General features: G+C 43.7%; 2 protein-coding genes across 2 annotated transcripts in view; one reads left to right on the forward strand and one right to left on the reverse strand.

Annotated features, from left to right (window-relative positions):
- RAB43 (RAB43, member RAS oncogene family) overlaps positions 1-4,373 on the forward strand; it is a 37,638-nt gene extending 33,265 nt beyond the window's left edge. Inside the window, exon 3 of the mRNA XM_044300855.1 lies at positions 3,313-4,373. Within this exon, the coding sequence (XP_044156790.1) occupies positions 3,313-3,566 (254 nt within the window). The 3' untranslated portion in view covers positions 3,567-4,373. The remainder of the gene's footprint in view (positions 1-3,312) is intronic.
- A 5,377-nt stretch (positions 4,374-9,750) lies between these two features.
- Positions 9,751-18,506, reverse strand: part of LOC122943221 (haloacid dehalogenase-like hydrolase domain-containing 5) — a 30,500-nt gene continuing 21,744 nt past the window's right edge. Inside the window, exons 6-8 of the mRNA XM_044300798.1 lie at positions 15,877-16,051; positions 14,091-14,279; positions 9,751-13,520 (exon numbers count right to left, since the gene is read on the reverse strand). Coding sequence (XP_044156733.1) covers positions 13,115-13,520; positions 14,091-14,279; positions 15,877-16,051 — 770 coding nt within the window. The 3' untranslated portion in view covers positions 9,751-13,114. The remainder of the gene's footprint in view (positions 13,521-14,090; positions 14,280-15,876; positions 16,052-18,506) is intronic.

The raw sequence follows: 18,506 nt of genomic DNA on the forward strand, positions 1-18,506 counted from the left end.
CACAATTTGTTTTAATATGGCCTTTGAACATAATTTTTCAAGTAAGATCATATAAACCTCTGTTTTGTAATTTTGTCGTTTTTCCCGATTAATCAATTAATCGTAGAAATTAATCGGCAACTAATCGATTATTCAAATAATCGTTAGTTGCAGCCCTAATGGCAACGATGTTGTCCTTAGCTCGGCTGTGCTCTGAGTCGGGACCTCTTTTTCTGCTCTTTAGGGTCAATCTGGTTTTTGGTGGGTCAGTCACTGAATCACACGATGGAGAATATCTGCGCCTTCGGCTTTTTTTGCGGTGACAGGCCCGATTGTCTGGAGAGGATCATCTGCAATTCAACTTTCGCATCTTGTGGATTGTGATGGGTATCCGCAGAGCCATCGGGGTAGTATATCCGCAGGATTGCTGGGTACATTAGTGCGAACTTGATCTGCGCATGGTAGAGTTTGGAGCAAATGGTTGAGAATTTCCGCCTTCGTCGGGTGACTTCTGCGGAAAAATCTTCAAAAAGTAGTATACGGCTGTCTCGCAGCTCAATAGGTTTGTTGGGCTTCTTGTAGGCCCGAATTATGGAGGACTTGTCTGAAAAGTCTAGATGGCGCACTATGACCTGTCTGGGCCTTTGTACAAGTGCTGGATGTAATTGCGGGTCTGTTTGGTTACAGCGGATTGCCGGTGATAATGGACTGACCCTGTGTGCTCTCTCGACCTTGCAGATGGCGGGTAATCCGATGGCTTTGGGCAATTCTTGCTTGCAAATGTTTAAAAGTTCTTGTACAGGTACGGACTTGGGCACTCCAACCAACCTCAGATTATTCTGCCGGGAGTGGTTTTCCAGGTCGTCTATTTTATCTCCCATCTGTTTGTGATCCTGGAGTAGTTTTGTGTAATCTGTTTTTAAGCGTGTATATTCATCTTCCAGGGTACTTATCCTTCCTCCTGCAGTGTCCAGGCGTCTGCCGTGTTCTGATATTTCTTGATGTAAGTGACCCAATGACGCAGAGACTGTCATTGAGAGTGATTCTTGCAAGTCGGGGAGTAATCTGGCTGCTACTTCAAGTGCCAACCTTTTGTAGTTTACTTTTAAATCTTCGTTTTGGTCATCCTCATTTAAGGAGTTTTCCTCAGGTGGTAGTGGTGGGACATCTTCAGGAGCTGGTAGCGGCGCATGATCCGCCATGTTTGCTGAAGGGGCTGCTTCCACTACCTTTTGTTTGCTGTCCTTTTTGATGTGTTTTACTCCCCATGGTGACAATAAACCGGTCCATATGACTCTGCACCGAGGTATTTCGTTGATGAGCCCAGGTCCTGTTCGATAACAAGCCTGGTGTGGTAAGGAGCAATTGATGGGTAGAACTGAACTACACAGAGTTCTAGTAAGCGTGGCTGCTTATGCTGGCTCCGGAAGCGGAATTCAGAAGATTATTATTTTTTTTTTTTTAAGGGACATGTAGAATACACCCAAAATTTAGATCTTGTGTTCCTCCTTGGGACTTGAATCTTGTCTTTTCTGAGAATGTTGACACTTGAAACATTTTTTTTTTGTTGGCCATTAAAACGGCTAGGAGAATAGGGGACATTCAGGCTTTTTCTATCATGCCACCTTACTTGACAATTTTTGAGGATAGTATTGTTTTGAGACCTTCTCCTGAGTTCCTCCCTAAGGTTGTTTCTAGATTCTATTGTCAACAAGAAATCTCCCTTCTTTTTGTTCCCAGGCAGTTTAGGAAAAAGAGAGGTTGCTTCAGAACCTGGACGTCAGGAGATGTGTGCTTCAGTACCTAGAGTCGACTAAGAACCTGAGGAAGTCAAACCAACTGTTGATTCAGTATCTTGGACTTAATCAGGCGAAGGCGGCATACCAAGGTTTCCATTGCTTGGTGGATTAAGTCTTGTATTGTTCTTATGAAAAAAAGGGGATTTCTCCTCCTGCTAAGTTAAAGGCTCATTCCACCAGAGCATTGGCAGCGTCTTGGCTAGAAAGCGCCTCTGCTTCTCTTGAGGACATTTGTCAGGCGGCCACCTGGTAGAGCCCCTGTACTTTCTTTAGACACTATAAGTTAGATGTCTTAGGCTACTCTTACATTAGCGTTTTTTGCTAATCCGTCATGGATCTGCAAAAACGCTTACGTTACAATAATACAACCTCATGCATCCGTCATGAACGGATCTGGTTGTATTATGTCTTCTATAGCCATGACAGATCTGTCATGAACACCACTAAAAGTCAATGGGGGGGCGGATCCGTTTTCTATTGTGTCAGAGAAAACTGATCCATCCCCATTGACTTACATTGTGTGCCAGGACAGATCAGTCTTGCTCCGCAGCACATGGTGGACAGGTGTCCGCCTCCAGAGCGGAATGGTGACTTGAATGGAGGCAAACTGATGCATTCTGAGCGGATCCTTTTCCATTCAGAATGCATTAGGGCAAAACTGATCCGTTTTGGACCGCTTGTGAGAGCCCATGACGGATCTCACAAACGGAAAGCCAAAACCAGAGTGTGAAAGTAGCCTTAGCCAGCAAAGACTTTTATCATTTGGCAGGAAGGTTTTGTCTGCGGTTGTCCCCCCCCCCCCTGATTGTTACTCTGTTATTCCTCCAGGTGGTGCCGTAGTGGAGGCTTAGGGAAAAGATAATTACTCTTACCGGTAATTAGATTTTCCTTTAGCCTCCACAATGGCATGAGGCATTCCCACCCAGTTATTCCTTATACAGTTTATTTTCTGTTTCATGTAACTGGATCAAGTTATTTTTTTCTTATGTTATGTGTGAACCTTATTAAATTATGGCATCTACTTCTGAGGCCTAGAGAAGGTAATAGGGAGCCTTTTATTGGCTGATCTCACAGTTGTTTCCTGTCCCTAAGAAGGCTGGGTACCCTCCAGGTAATGCCGTTGTGGAGGCTAAAGGAAAATCCAATTACCGGTAAAGAGTAGTCATCGTCTTTTCTTCTCACTTCACACATATTTGCTACTTTGTGTTGGTCTGTAACACTGATGCCCAACCTGTAGCCCTCCACGGTTGCAAAACTACAACTCCCAGCATGCCTGGACAGCCTACAGTTATCAGGGGAATGTTGGGAGTTGTAGTTTTGCAACAGCTGGAAGGCCGCAGGTTGGGCATCCCTGGCCTATCACATGTAATCCCAATAAAAATACATTTAAGTTTGTGGGTGTAATGTGAAAAAAAAAAAAAATGTAGAAAAGTTTGAGGGGTATGAATACTTTTTCAAGGCACTGTATGACTAATAAATACATCATTGGACATGGTATAAAACACTCATTATCTGTCTGCCCCTCTCCCCATAGGCAACAAGTCGGACATGCACGCTTCTCGAGAAGTCCAGCTTGAAGAAGCCGAAACTCTGGCCAAACATTATGACATCATCACCACTTTTGAAACCTCCGCCAAGGATTCCAGTAACGTGGAAGAAGCTTTTGTGAAGATGGCCACCGAACTGATGATGATGCATGGCGGGCCAGTATTCAGCGAAAAGTCCACGGACAGCATAAAACTTGACAGCAAAGACTTGGCTGGAGACTCCTGGAATTGTGCTTGTTGATGACAGTTTTATTTTTTCTTCTGATATCTATTAGGTAGTTAATTCAGTGAAATTGCCTGCAATTAGTATGACCATACATCAGCAGCGTGTGGGTATGCCAGTTGTTAGGGAGTGCCACCTCCTGTTGCATTATGGGGGCACAAGTTCAGCATTAGACTGGCACCACTGGCTGCATAACTCTGCCATAGATTCAATTCTTCAAAAAATTTATTTAACTTCCTTTTTTTTTTCTTGAACGTTCTACTACCTTTTAATTTATGCAGATGACAATGAGAGGAGCAACCGCGGAAAATGTTGTGGAACTGGATTCCACGATGGTGAATTATACAGAATCTGTGGGTCCAAAGACCAGTACACTGTAACCTTGTATAGTAATCACATCAGATGCCTTGTAGTCTATGGGCTGCTCTGAAAGGTCAGAAGAACCCTAGATGATTCTCTAACTCTACAGCTTGGCAGATGGCCACACAATCTACATGTAGCACCACCTGCATTTTTTGCAGATGTTTTTCTAAACTTTTTAAAACTTGAAAAAAAAAGAAAAAGCAATCTATTTTATTGATATTTTATTCTTTCTAGCTGGACAGAAAACTGGCCTAATTATTACTTAGTCATTCCAGAATTTTTATAATCTTTGGTTGTTTGACCCTTAGAACATTTCAAGACTGGGAATAATGTGCAATGTTTCAAATCCTTAAACACGAAATAACATTTCAAATGATTTTTTTTTTTACTTTTCTTTTCTTAAATAGATATAAATATATTTATCACCAGCAAATGAATTTGAAATAAATAATTTTAAACGTGTGCGTGTTTGATTCTGATGTTAAAGATGTCGTGTAGCACAGTGCTTCGGAGAATCCATGACATCCGTTTTTTTTTTTTTTCGGATCCATTGTAACAATGTCTAAAACAGACAAGAATAGGACATGTTCTATTTTTTTTTTTTGCGGGGCTACGGAACAGACACACTGATGCGGACAGCACATTAATTTCAATGGGTCCACATCCTATCCGCAAAAAAAATGGAACGGACACAGAAACAAACAACGTTAGTGTGCATGTAGCCTAAAAATGAGAATATCGCGCAAAGTTATTCATTAATTTCAGTAATGAAACTTAAAAGGTGAAACTAACATATGAGAGAGACTCATTACATGCAAAGCGAGATATTTCAAGCCTTTATTTGTTATAATTTGGATGATAATGGCTTACAGCTTATGAAACCCCAAAGTCACAATTTTGAGGTCCCCTTTGCTCAGGGGGTATGGATTAATTAGCTGACTAGACTGTATATTCAAATTTTTCGAGTTTCACCTGTATAATTTACACTTTTAAATCTCTACTCTTTCTATACTTAAAGGGCAATTCCTATTAGGCCCCTCACACAGCAGGTTATACTTGCCCCACTTCCCGGCACCTGCATCTCCCCGTCGTGCGGATCAAAAACATCCAGCGATGGGGGGGGGGAGGGGATTGCTTCAGCCATTAGCGGGCCGCGACGGGAAGAAGCCTCCTGAGTGTCACCCACGATGCTAGTTCCCATCGCAGCCTGCTATTGGATAGCCCCTTAAAAGTTTACCTAAACTGTTTACTTTTTGTTTTGCTACAAAATAAAATATTACAAAAAAATTGTAAAAAGCAGGTCTCATGTTCAGGACCCTCTGTATTGCTTCTCACTGCAGCGCATACAGAATCCGCACACAATAGCCATATATGAGGCGTATGGATTGTGTGTGCTACAAGATCTGCTGCAGTGAGCACAGGACTGGCACACAGCACTGCTCCTGTCTGTTCTTGCTCCGCTGACAGGTCTGCACAGCACATGGGTGAAGGGTTGCCCTGCACCCATGTGTTAGGGCATGCTTGATGGCGCAAGGGCCGACAGTAGCAGCGCTGTGCTTCTGCATGCTGCACTATTCTTTCCATCAAATCTGAAGGAACTGCTTAGAGGTGTGAGAATAGCCTTATTTTGTCATAACATTTATCACTTCCTTGGGGGTACCCAGTTGTCACTAGTGGGTGCTTGTCCTGAAAAGGCTGAGAAACACTGCTATAGGAGATCCCTGTGTATAATGTATGGATATTACAGGTGACATTTCCATTGTGTTTAAAGAACTTATCACAGAAAAAACCACAGTAGCCCAACTCTTCTGAAATGTCCAGGACACTACTGGAAAAAGGGGGAGACTTCCTGGAACAGCTGATCTCTTGGGAACTCCATGGAGGGCTGCTCTCTCTCGGAAAGCAGAACTCCATGAACTTTAAAGGGGTTTTCTGAGACTTTGATACTAATGACCTTTCCTCTGGATTGGTCATCTGTATCTGATCGATGGGGATCCGACACTCCGGAGCCCCGCCGATCAGCTGTTTGAGAAGGCAGAAGCGCTCGTTCATGTGTCACGTGGCCTAGGTGCAGCTCAGGAGTGAATGGGGCCGAGTGCGATACCAAGCACAGGTACTGTACAATGTAGAGTGTTGTGCTTGGTAATCTGCGTGTTTGTGCCTTTTTGAACAGCTGATCGGCAGGGGTCCTGGGTTTTGGACCCCCACCAGTCAGATACTGATTACCTATCCAGAGGATAGATAATCACTATGAAAGTCTTGGAAAACCCTTTCCGGGTCCATTCACACATCCGTAGTGTGTTTTGCGGATCCACAAAACACTGGCAATGTGCGTTCCGCATTTTGCGGACCGTACATTGCCGGCACTAATAGAATATGCCTATTCTTGTCCGCAATTGCGGACAAGAATAGGACATGTTCTATTTTTTTGGGGACCGGAAATGCGGACCCGGAGGTGCGGGTCTGCATTTCCAGATCCGGGCCACACATTGTGCGGCCCCATAGAAATGAATGGGCCCGCAATTCTGTTCTGCAAAATGCGGAACGAAATTGCGGACGTGTGAATGAAGCGTTAAAAGGGTTTTCCAGGACATTTTTATTTTAAAATATAAATTTTTATTGAGTAATCATATGCAATAGTATGCGGTCATGTATAAAAGTTGTACACATAATTCATGCATATATCAATTATTATCCAATAGGCAAAATACAGGATTATTGTAAAAGTCATATACAAGATTTATACATAAGATCTGTACACATGACACTTAATGAATTTCTTCTAGAGAAGCCAACACATGAATGTTGTACATCACAGATATTACAGTTTTTTTTTATCTCCTCCAGAACTCCCAACACTTCACGAATATTGGTAACCCCCGCTCTGCCCTGAACAAACACCACCTGGCTGGGGGAGATTAGTTTAGGCAAAACAGCTGCCAATCTGTCTGCCAGGATCTTGGATGCTATTTTCAGGTCAACACTTATTAGTGATATCGGACGATATAAGGAGGCTAAAGTGGGGTCCTTGCCTGGCTTTGGTAATACCATGATATGGGCTGTGTTCATATATGTAGGGATACTCTTCCCTTGCATATAACTAGTGAAAATGCATGAGAGAATAGGGGCTATGTCTTGTGCTAGAATACGGTAAAACTCCCCTGTGAACCCATCCGGGCCCGGCACTTTCCTCATAGTGAGGTTTTTGACCGTATGCAGGACTTCCTCAGTAGGAATTGAGAATGGATCTCCCAACCACTCCTGGACTCCTCTAGTCTGGCAACTCGAAGTGCCGTATAGTTTGGTATAAAAGTCCTGTAGAATCCCATTTATCTCCTTGGGGTGCGTACAAGTTCTGCCTGTGCTATCTAAGAGACCATGGATATGTGTCTGACCTCTTTGCCCTGCAGCCAATCTAGCCAGCCTTATTCCCAAATTTAAACATGTGGGCCTCCCATTTAGATTGCATCAGCTGTTCCCAGTGGGGAAGCCATGTGTCATAATTCTGCTTGATGCCATTGTGTCAGGATTACTTTGAAAGGTTGAATATGGTAACCTCAACTCATCGCTCAATTATGTGAGTTTTACTTTGGTTGTACGCTTTTTGTTATACATATATGCCATGACTTTTCCCCTGGGATGAATCAGACGCCAAATATCTACAAGGTTAGCATCCATTAATAGTCGCGCTAGGTTTAGGTTCTTGCCTGGTGGGTTTGGTTCCCTCTTTCTTTCCTCCACTTGACTAACAGTGTTCATATCTCCCCCCCACTATTTGTAGCGCCACAGGATCCCTAGTTATACGTTGCCTCAAGGCATCAGTTTCATTCGGCCCAAATACATTGTAAACACTTAAAGGATAACTGACCTCAATTTTCATATATGTAGTTACTAATAGAATGATATTCCAGAATCAGTTACTATTAGACCGACTTACCCCATATTTAATAAGATTCAGCCCTTAGCAACCAGTCTGCATAAAACTGCAATCTCACTATTCAGTTCAGATGGCCGCCACTGCCCTCACCCTGAGGCTAATCCCGCCTGCCCTCACTAGCCAGTAACAATAGCCCCCCAAAAGTGTCAGTAACCAGAGCCCTCCCCCCTAAAGGGTTAATCTCCTGCAGCACAAAGGGGTCCTCTTACCACATGTTGCTTTCATTTATACACTGAGCAGATGGCAGATCTCCCTTCCCTGGTCTGCGCTGCTCCAACTCTGCTGAGTGAGGGAGCGTCTGCCAAGTGCAGGGACAGGGAGAAGTGCACACAGCCCAGGCACTGTTATCAGCTGCTGGGGAGGACCTGGCTTTAATCATTTACCTACAGTCCCTGGCTGTCAGGAATATGACCTTGCACGCTGTGCTTCTGCGTCCTCCAACACAGAGGGACCCTGCATAGCAACCTGATTTTAAGCACAGGTAAAAGTAGGCAGTACAGGGAACAAAACTGTGGAATTAAGGGGTAATTGAATACACAGTGGAAGGTTGAAATAGGGCCACCAAGGAGATACCGTATTAATCACCACAATCCAATACTCCCAAAAAAAAAAAAGATTATACTTTAAGTCCCCCTTCACCGAGGTAAGATGGAGATGAGATATTCGACCCCTGTCATCCTGGTCATGCATTAGTACCTTATATGGCAGGCCCCTCTTCAGCAAGGTGAGGACTCCTGCTTTCTTCCCCATTGCCTCTGAACCAGAAACTTCCCCTACCCACAGCTTTTTCATGCGGTGGAAATCCTGAGATGTCAAATGTGTCTCCTGTAATAAAGCTATATCTGCCCCTAATCTTTTAAGACGTCTTAAAATCATCATGCGTTTACCCGGGGATCTCAACCCTTTTATATTCCAGGATACCATTTTCAACGGGTTAGCCATTGGGGGGTAGATGATTGATTTTGTTGTATATACCCGTGGGCTTGAAGCGGGCACCAAAAATTTCCCTTCTCCCCAAATCCCCAACCCCTAACAAGGACAAACTGTCTAAGATGAAACCATCTAATACAGCAAGAAAATATAACATTATCTCACATATTCGGACTTCACTTTCCAGCATAGCAGTATACGTGATAGCTAAATAATAGAAAAAAAAAAATTAGACCATTTCTACCTAGAAGCGCAGAGCGCTGGTGCCTTCTTAAACAGCTGATTGGTGGGGGTTCTGGGTGTCAGACCAGATACTGATGACGTATCCTGAGGATATGCCATCAGGAAGAAAATCTCGTAAAACCCTTTTGATGAAGCAGCATCCTGATGCCACAGACAATTAGACTCTGCTCCAGTACCCAAAACTTGCATTGCAAGGCTGGGGTGCACCAAGTGTAACTGAGACGGGGAAGGCATGGGCCGCCAGACCTATGGGGAGAGGGGTGGTCTTGAGCAAAGTTCCCCAACTCCAGTCCTCGGGGCCCACCTACCAGTCAGGATTTGAGAATAGCTCACCTGCTCAATAATAAGGAAATCCTAAAAACATGACCCGTAGGTGGGCCCCGAGGACTGGAGTTGAGGAACACTGGTCTTGAGTAAAGGAAACCCTTTATGGCATCCATATGTCTGTACAGTACATATATGGTGAGGAACACCCCAAGACAATCCTTTTAAATGTTTGTATGACATAGGCTACATGCACATGACAGTGGTGTGTTTTGCGGTCCGCAAAACACGGATGGCGCAATTTGCGGAACGGCATGGACAGCCTTTAATATAACTGCCTATTCTTGCCCGCAAAGCGCGGACAAGAATAGGACAGGTTATATTTTTTTTTTTTGCGGGGCCACGGAACGGAGCAACAGATGCGGACAGCACACTGAGTGCGGTCCGCATCTTTTGTGGCCCTATTGAAGTGATTGGGTCCGCATCTGAGCCGCAAAAATCTGATGATTTTTATGCATGATAAGTTTATAATGCTGACAGCCAACAATATCATAGGATAAAAAAATTGGCCATTTATTCAACAGCGGGTTTCTATCATGTAGCTTTAGCCGTCTGAGTTTTATTACACACCACAATTATAGCACTGTACAATTGTATTACATTGATGGTAATATTAACAGGGGAATACATGAAAATGACTGTTCTAAATCCACGTTCATTTACCTGCAATTTTGGATAGTCCCCCCCCCCAATAAAGCAGGGTGATCTACCGTGATTGCACAATGGATAATTACAGTGTTAAGTACTGCACAGCCCTGACAGAGGATCTGTCTCCAGGCTTGGGACACAAAATAAAATATACACATACTAATTGTGTTGTCAGACAGACCATTTTATTACAACCGTATGGAAAGAATAATGTGTAACAGGCTCATAAATTAAGAATAAGATGCAAAATCCATGCAGAAAACAAAGGCTGGCAACAAAACAAATTCAAGTCACAACCTGGGGCACGTGTCGCCCATTACGCTGTTAAAATACCGTAGAAAAATTACAAGAGTTTCAGTATCCTTTAAAATGCCCCATTTAAAAATAGTGGAAATGCCCTAGAAAAACAGATCTTTTATATATTGCACTGAAACATTAGCTGCAAAGACAAGTCCTAAAATTCTGCTGTCAAGCAGAAGCAGCCGTTTCTAAACCGTAAAAACATTCAGCACCTTGGTTTATTCTACACAGGTGACTATGGACTGTAGTATTTGTAGGCAACTGGTGTTTGTGCATAAAACATCCTTAGGCCTCAGTTGCGTGTCGGACTATCCCGCCTGGCATACTTACTATGCAGAGTATATAGGCTTGAAATATTTGTACAAGTAAGCGGCGAGTCCATGTGCTACGTTGTTCCTAGCGCTCCTGAGGGTATGTCTGCCTTGTGCCTTTTTTGCTACTTTACCAATGCATCCAACACTAAAAATGAAGCAACTTGCAAATAGTCCATTACAGAATCATACAGGTCTTGTGTAGACCGCTCATAGGCAGGTTTATGAATCTCCATGTAGTCTGATGATGCAGCCATACAATACTTCATTCCATCTGCCAAATAGCAGGCGGTAGGGGCGAGTTAAGATCTTTTATATGGACCTCTGATGGGGCAATTATCGAGAGGAGAATTCTAGGATAATAATGGCCTATGTAAGGGGGGGGGGGGCATTCACAGGACCGTATTTTTAGCAAAAAATGCAAACCAGTATATTTCAATTTTGCAGACAAGAACAGGAATTTCTACCAAATATCTGATCACCCGAGAGTTTTCTCATTCATCAGGTGATGAGTGGCACCTTAAAGGGGCATTCACACAACCGTATCCATTTTGTGGCCTGCAAATGGCGGATCTGCAAAGGACCGATACCAGCCACGGACTGCAAAATAGATAAGGTCCTGTGAACAGTGGCGTACACACAATCCATGCCTCCACCACTCCCCTACCATTCACCCAACATGCCTCCCAACAGTACCACTTTGTGCGGGACAGGCCAATTTTGGATGGCAATCCTGCTGTACTGCCATCTGTGGAGGACACAGTTATGGGATATCTGTGGATGACACATATAGCATATTATGCTATATATGTGTCATCCACAGATCCCCCATAAGTGCCGTCTAGTAATGTATCAGTGGGGAGGGAGGAGGCGGGGACCCTAGAGGCGGCGCCGGTGCAGTGGCTCTACTCTAATACTCCGGCCCCGCACACAGCTGTAAAGTATATTTATGTAAAGCTTAATCTTTTTAAAAGTAGCCCAAGCTCTGCTGTACTTACTAACTAGGGTGGCATGCAAACTCGCCGCCGCGCCGGCAGCTTGAGCTTAACATCTCTCCCTCCGTCATGCGCCTCCTTCCGGCTTCATTCATAAAGTGGGAGGAGCCGGCAGACGGGGCAGGAGGCGCATGACGGAGGGAGAGAAGTTAAGCTCAAGCTGCCGGCGCGGCCACGAGTCTGCATGCCACGTTTCTGACACTGCACTGACTGCCAGAAGCTTGAGTGGCACAATGTGGCTGAGCGGGGATCATAAAATTGTGAGCAGGGCCACAATATTTGCTGGCCGCCCACCTGCGCAGCTTAGAGGGAACACTGACTGCAGGGGACAGGGGGGGGGGTGGCCGAGCCCCCTGTAGTGCCAGACCCGGTCGCAACTGCGACCCCTGTATGTACGCCACTGCCTGTGAATGGCCCCTGAAGGTGCCTCCAATCACCTGATGAATGAGTAAATTCTTGGGTGATCAGATATTTGATAGAAATGCCTGTTCTCGTCTGCAAAACAGACAAGAATAGGACATGTTCTATATTTTCTCTGGCTCCCAAAAATCACGGCTCCTGGACAGCAGATTGCCCTGTGCAAACAGGGATCTGCTGCCCAGAAGCCTTGAGTCATCTCCTCTGGATGGGATCAAGCAATCACGGAGAGATGACTGCTGCATGAAAACACAGCTTCATCCCCACTGGCAATTAGGCAATTATCAAGAACGCTTGGTTCGTTCCTGATAATTGCCCTGTGTAAAAGGACATGCAGGATTCAGACTCCAGCAAAGAGTGTAGTCGATAAAAGGAGAGACACAGTTCCGCATAGAAGCTGTATACTCCATCGTACAGTATTTCAAATCAAGACTACAATGTTGCTCCATTTATTTGTTCGATGTATAAGGGCAATAAAACAATAAACCACCTTTGGCATATATACCTACACCGTATTACAGAATTCTATTTTCTGAAATTCCCCATTGGTAACCGAATAAAAAGGGGTGAAAATTTACAGCAAGATGTTGTAAGTCATATTCCTAATCTGCCCTCCTTACAGAAGCAGGGATTTAGGGAGAGACAGGATACAATTCCAAAATTTTACCCCAGGTACCTCCAAAGCAGAGATACACACACGGGCAGGCAATACATGCCAGGAACAACCAGCACAGCCAACGAGCCAAGCGGATATTTCTTCCATGTAACCAGCCCTAAGTCAGAGTATATAGGAGATAAAACAACACTAATCATTTACATGACACAAATGAAGGGGTCACTTTTGTTTTTCATGTAGCTACCTGGTAATTTGCTTGTTTTGTGCAATATTCCTATTACATAAAACAATATAAATACTTAAAATGTGTCTATATATTATTTTAAAAAGATTTAGGGATAATAGATTTAAAAGTACGAGAGTCGAGAGTCAGAGAAATGGTAAAGTGCAGCAACAATGACAAACATCAGAACTTTGAGGTTAACTGGGTTATATCCTGATAGTAAGTGTATATATATCTATTTAAAACTATATAGAAATCTTTATAAAGTCCTCTTATCACTGTTTGGCACAAAGGTTTCTAGTTGGAAGATCAGGTCGACGGCGGCATTCACATCAGGAACAATGTGCCCAGGTTCAATCAAGGCTGGATCGATCCTGAAATCCCGATGGCCGTGAAATACGGTTTCAGTAACAGACTGTGAAGGGTCGGCAGGCACTTCGGCATGAGGATTGTAGATCCCAGTGCACACGAGAACGGACTTGCACTGAGTCGCGCTGGGATAGGAGAGCTCACTTTCCCACGCCGCTTCCTCCTCCTGAGACACCGTGGTTACTCGCGCTCCAGAGCCAGCTTGCACCAATGCCTTGGAGCCTTTTCTGGAGTTCCTATTCTGAAGGTAGCGGTTGTAGAGGTTACCACCATAAATATCAGTCATTAAATTGTCCCTGCGGGATGGAAAACAGGGAAATTATAGGCTGTTCTCAAAACAATTCATCGTGTCACAAGTAAAAAAAATAAATAAAAAAAAACACACACACTGTGCCCACCGCAACAGTATACCAAGCAAGCCCCCACTAAGGTGACCCCACAACCTCCCAAGCATCTAACTGATGGGGTTCTGACTGCTGGGACCTCACCATTCATTACAATGGCGATCCCGTTTGAAAGCATGCACATCCCCACACTATTCAAAGCCCATGGGACTTCTGCCAAGGACAGCACTTTGCCATGTCTGGCATCGACCGCCGCTCCAATGAACTGGGGAACATGAATGGTTGTCCTTCTAGTACAAATCTCCTGCAGCTCCATTCACTCCAGGTCCCCATAAAAAGGCCAGTGGCATCTTGCAGAAAGCAGTGGCGGCTATAAGAAATCACGACTAGTAAAGCGGTCAGTTATCACGATCTACTGGTCACGGTGACAGACCGGTAAATGGCGATTGACTATTTGCCCACCCATGGTATAGACTAAACGGTGATGTTCTGAGGCACGATACCATTTCAATAGTCAATTACCCTATTGCATAAAGCGTTTGGACGGGGTTCTTCCACTGCATCTCCGCTGCTTTGGTCCGGATGAGGTATTCTGCATAGTGATAGGTCACCTCACTGGGTTTTCCCATCAAGGCTTCGTATTTCAGCTCCTTCCCTGTAATCTTCTTATAGATGTTCTCTAAACAAACCATGAAGATGCCATGGCCGAACCTGCAAGAAACCGTGTGGAAAGTCAGCATCAAAATAAAAGCTGGAGAAAATGAACAGAATAGTGACCGATCGGCATAGGTTGCAGAGTACATTTTTTATGTTCATAGTCAACAGAGCACCCGTCACCTCCCTGCCATGTCCGTTTTAGTAAATCTATGCGTCCTCGTGGCGGAACTCTGAAGCAGCCCTTCTCATAGCTCTGTATACTGCCGTTTCTCTGTTAACTAAGAAATTGCCACCATTGTTACCCATACCCCTTGTCAAAGGAGTGCGTCCCTACACAGCCCGATACTGGCAGCGCTGACTGGACAATGTCAGACTGTGCAGGGGTACACCCCCTACTGGTAACACCCAGTTATCAATTTATTAATACATTACTAGGAGAAACGGAACAACCGAGAGGTATTAGAAAAGATGCTCCAGAACAAGAGAAAACAGGGATATTCTAAGACAGAGTGCGGACAAGTCCCCTTTAACACAAGAGGGAAGAGCTCAGCCCTGAATGGAAATCCAACCCCCCTTCCCCCACCTTACAAAAAGTTACTAAATATCAATGAAAAGGAAGACTTTGTATCGGCATCACTTAGTTCCTCTATAAAAAACACTCCACTGATACAAAGTCTTCATTTTTACTGGTATGTTAATAAGGACCTGTCACCACTCCGGACATTCCTGGTTTAATAGCTTCATGCATTCCCCATGTAATAACTATTCTGGAGCATCTATTCTTATGTCTGTATGTTGTGCCATTCCTTTATTATTTGTACTAGAAGTTATGAATGAATTGCTAGCAGTCTGCAGTAAGGGTACAGAGGGGAGGTAACCAGATGGGGGGGGGGGGGGGGGTGTACCTGCACAGTCTGAACATGGCAGCACTGATTGGTTAGAGTCAGTCTGCGCAGGTCTGCGCAGTTTGCAACAACGACATTAATTGCAAACTGACTTAATATTCCATAACTGTCCAATAAGTGGGGGCCCCCAATTTTTTGAGGTCCTGCAACCCCCAATGGGTGGTAGAACACAAGCAGGGAGTAAACAGCACTGCATGTTCACAACTCTCTCAATCACAATCAACGGTGAATGTCTTGATAACCCTTCTGCTGCTAGAGGCCTCGTCATAAATTTGGAGCGTCCTCCGGCAGTCTGTGCGACTAAACAGAAATCTGGTGTCAATTAAGATACATTTCTTGTGGCGGTGGTGGGTCACACCCTCTTGGAAATGTGGAGAGGATGGCGTAAAAAAGCCAATTGAGACCATTTTTTAAAGTCTCCTATAAAAAGGTCACGAACAGACGTTTGGAAGTTTAACGCCTTTTTTCTTGTGCAATCCGAATGGTAAATCTCTCCCAAAGTCTCTAGCTGTGCACTGTGATAAATTCGGCGCAGCCAGACTACTTGTCTAAGTAGTAAGCCATCTATAGGAGTAGTAAATTTGCCCCGCTATATTAGAAAGTTCCAAAATCTTAACACCATATGAGTCAGGTTATTTACATCATAACTAGAGAAAAAAAAAGTGGGGGAGGTGTGGACGAAGGAACCCTTTTTAAATTGACACCTTGGATGCAATATTCCTAACAAGCGATTGCACAGCACTTACCTGGGCGAGTGGGCCTCAGCCATCCACATCAGGTCCATGTTACAGGCCAGAATTGGGATATGTGGATAATTGGCAGGCTGATGGGGATTCGCAGGGTGACCGTCAGTCAGCAGAACATCCATGATGATCTGAAGGTTGGTTTCCCATCGAACAGGTTCTCCAAAGAGGATCACAGCTAAAAGTAGAAGACAGTTTATTACAAGAAGGATTTATGAATAAAAAGGTGGTCTACAAAAGAAAGCCTGAAGGTGGAAAGAGTATAAAAGTTTGTGATTGCACATGAAAAAAAAAATGTTATGTTAAAAAAACAAATGGAAGGGAGTCTGGGAGTCCCCCTCCTTTTTTTCCCCCATTGTTGTCTTAAGGCCCTATTACACGGGTAGACGATTGTCGGGAGGGAAGCGTTCCCTTCCGGCAATAGTCTGCTCACTAGAGGAGGAGACATCTGCTATTACATGCAGCAGTCTCCTCCTCAGTATAGGGATGAGTGATCGCTAACATTGCTTGTTCCTATACCGTCTCATTGTTTGCAGGTAGCAGAGCGCCTATTACATGGCTTGATCTGTCGCCGGCAAACCAGGTTTTTGTAACATGTTAACCCCTTAGTGACCACCCATAGGTGTTTTTACGTCCGTCACTAAGGGGCCTTAGGCTGGGCCACCGTTTCTTTACGGCGTTCCAGTCTAAGCCCTGCACGGGCCCCGCGTGCAGCGGGGACCCAGCTCTCACATCATAGGCACCCCGCAAATGCAATCGATGGGGTGCTGATGTGTTTAAAGGCTGCCTGGCATCTGTTGTGGGCTCGGGTCCCGTCTGTAGTAATTTCCAGCAGGCTGCGCCTCTATGGCGCAGCCTGCTGGTCAATGTTAGAGTAGCATTGCCATTAAAATGCAATGCACTATAGAGGGATAATGCATTGCATTTTAAAAGCAATCAAAATATTGTCTGTTATAGTCCCCTTGTGGGACTATTAAGTGGTAAAAAAAGAAACATTTATAAAATTCCATAAAAATAAAATAAACGTTTTTTTCCCCATTGAAAATACGCTTTTCAATGGAAAAAAAAAAAAAATCAAAAAAATAAATAAAAATTCTCCCCCATATGTTTGGTATTGCCGCGTCCTTAACGACCCGAACTACATAAATTATCCACTACGGTGAACGCCGTACATAATTACAAATTTATTCTTAGTTTCCATGAAAAAAAAAAAAAAAAAAAAAAAAAAAAACTTAACAAGCGATCAAAAAGCGGCATTTACTCAAACTATACCAACAAAAAAAATACGTCCCACAAAAAAAATCAAGACCTCACAACTCAAAAAAAAAAAAAAAAAAAAAAAGTTATGGGTCCTGGGGAGTGGCAATGCAAAAATATTTATTCTTAAAAAGGGTTTATTGCAAAAAAATATATATATATATATATATATATATATATATATATATATATATATATATATATATATATATATATATATATATACACAGACGTGGACAAAATTGTTGGTACCCTTTGGTCAATGAAAGAAAAAGTCACAATGGTCACAGAAATAACTTTAATCTGACAAAAGTAATAATAAATTAAAATTCTATAAATGTTAACCAATGAAAGTCAGACATTGTTTTTCAACCATGCTTCAACAGAATTATGTAAAAAAATAAACTCATGAAACAGGCATGGACAAAAATGATGGTACCCCTAACTTAATATTTTGTTGCGCAACCTTTTGAGGCAATCACTGCAATCAAACGCTTCCTGTAACTGTCAATGAGACATCTGCACCTCTCAGCAGGTATTTTGGCCCACTCCTCATGAGCAAACTGCTCCAGTTGTGTCCGGTTTGAAGGGTGCCTTTTCCAGACTGCATGTTTCAGCTCCTTCCAAAGATGCTCAATAGGATTGAGGTCAGGGCTCATAGAAGGCCACTTTAGAATAGTCCAATTTTTTCCTCTTAGCCATTCTTGGGTGTTTTTAGCGGTGTGTTTTGGGTCATTGTCCTGTTGCAAGACCCATGACCTGCGACTGAGACCAAGCTTTCTGACACTGGCTAGTACATTTCTCTCTAGAATTCCTTGATAGTCTTGAGATTTCATTGTACCCTGCACAGATTCAAGACACCCTGTGCCAGACGCAGCAAAGCAGCCCCAGAACATAACAGAGCCTCCTCCATGTTTCACAGTAGGGACAGTGTTCTTTTCTTGATATGCTTCATTTTTTCGTCTGTGAACATACAGCTGATGTGCCTTGGCAAAAACTTCGATTTTTGTCTCATCTGTCCACAGGACATTCTCCCAGAAGCTTTGTGGCTTGTCAACATGTAGTTTGGCATATTCCAGTCTTGCTTTTTTATGATTCGTTTTCAACAATGGTGTCCTCCTTGGTCGTCTCCCATGTAGTCCACTTTGGCTCAAACAACGACGGATGGTGCGATCTGACACTGATGTTCCTTGAGCATGAAGTTCACCTTGAATCTCTTTAGAAGTCTTTCTAGGCTCTTTTGTTACCATTCGGATTATCCGTCTCTTAGATTTGTCATCAATTTTCCTCCTGCGGCCACGTCCAGGGAGGTTGGCTACAGTCCCATGGATCTTAAACTTATGAATAATATGTGCAACTGTACTCACAGGAACATC

Source organism: Bufo gargarizans, chromosome 7 (genome assembly GCF_014858855.1).
Source record: "Bufo gargarizans isolate SCDJY-AF-19 chromosome 7, ASM1485885v1, whole genome shotgun sequence".
Classification (NCBI taxonomy): Eukaryota; Metazoa; Chordata; class Amphibia; order Anura; family Bufonidae; genus Bufo; species Bufo gargarizans.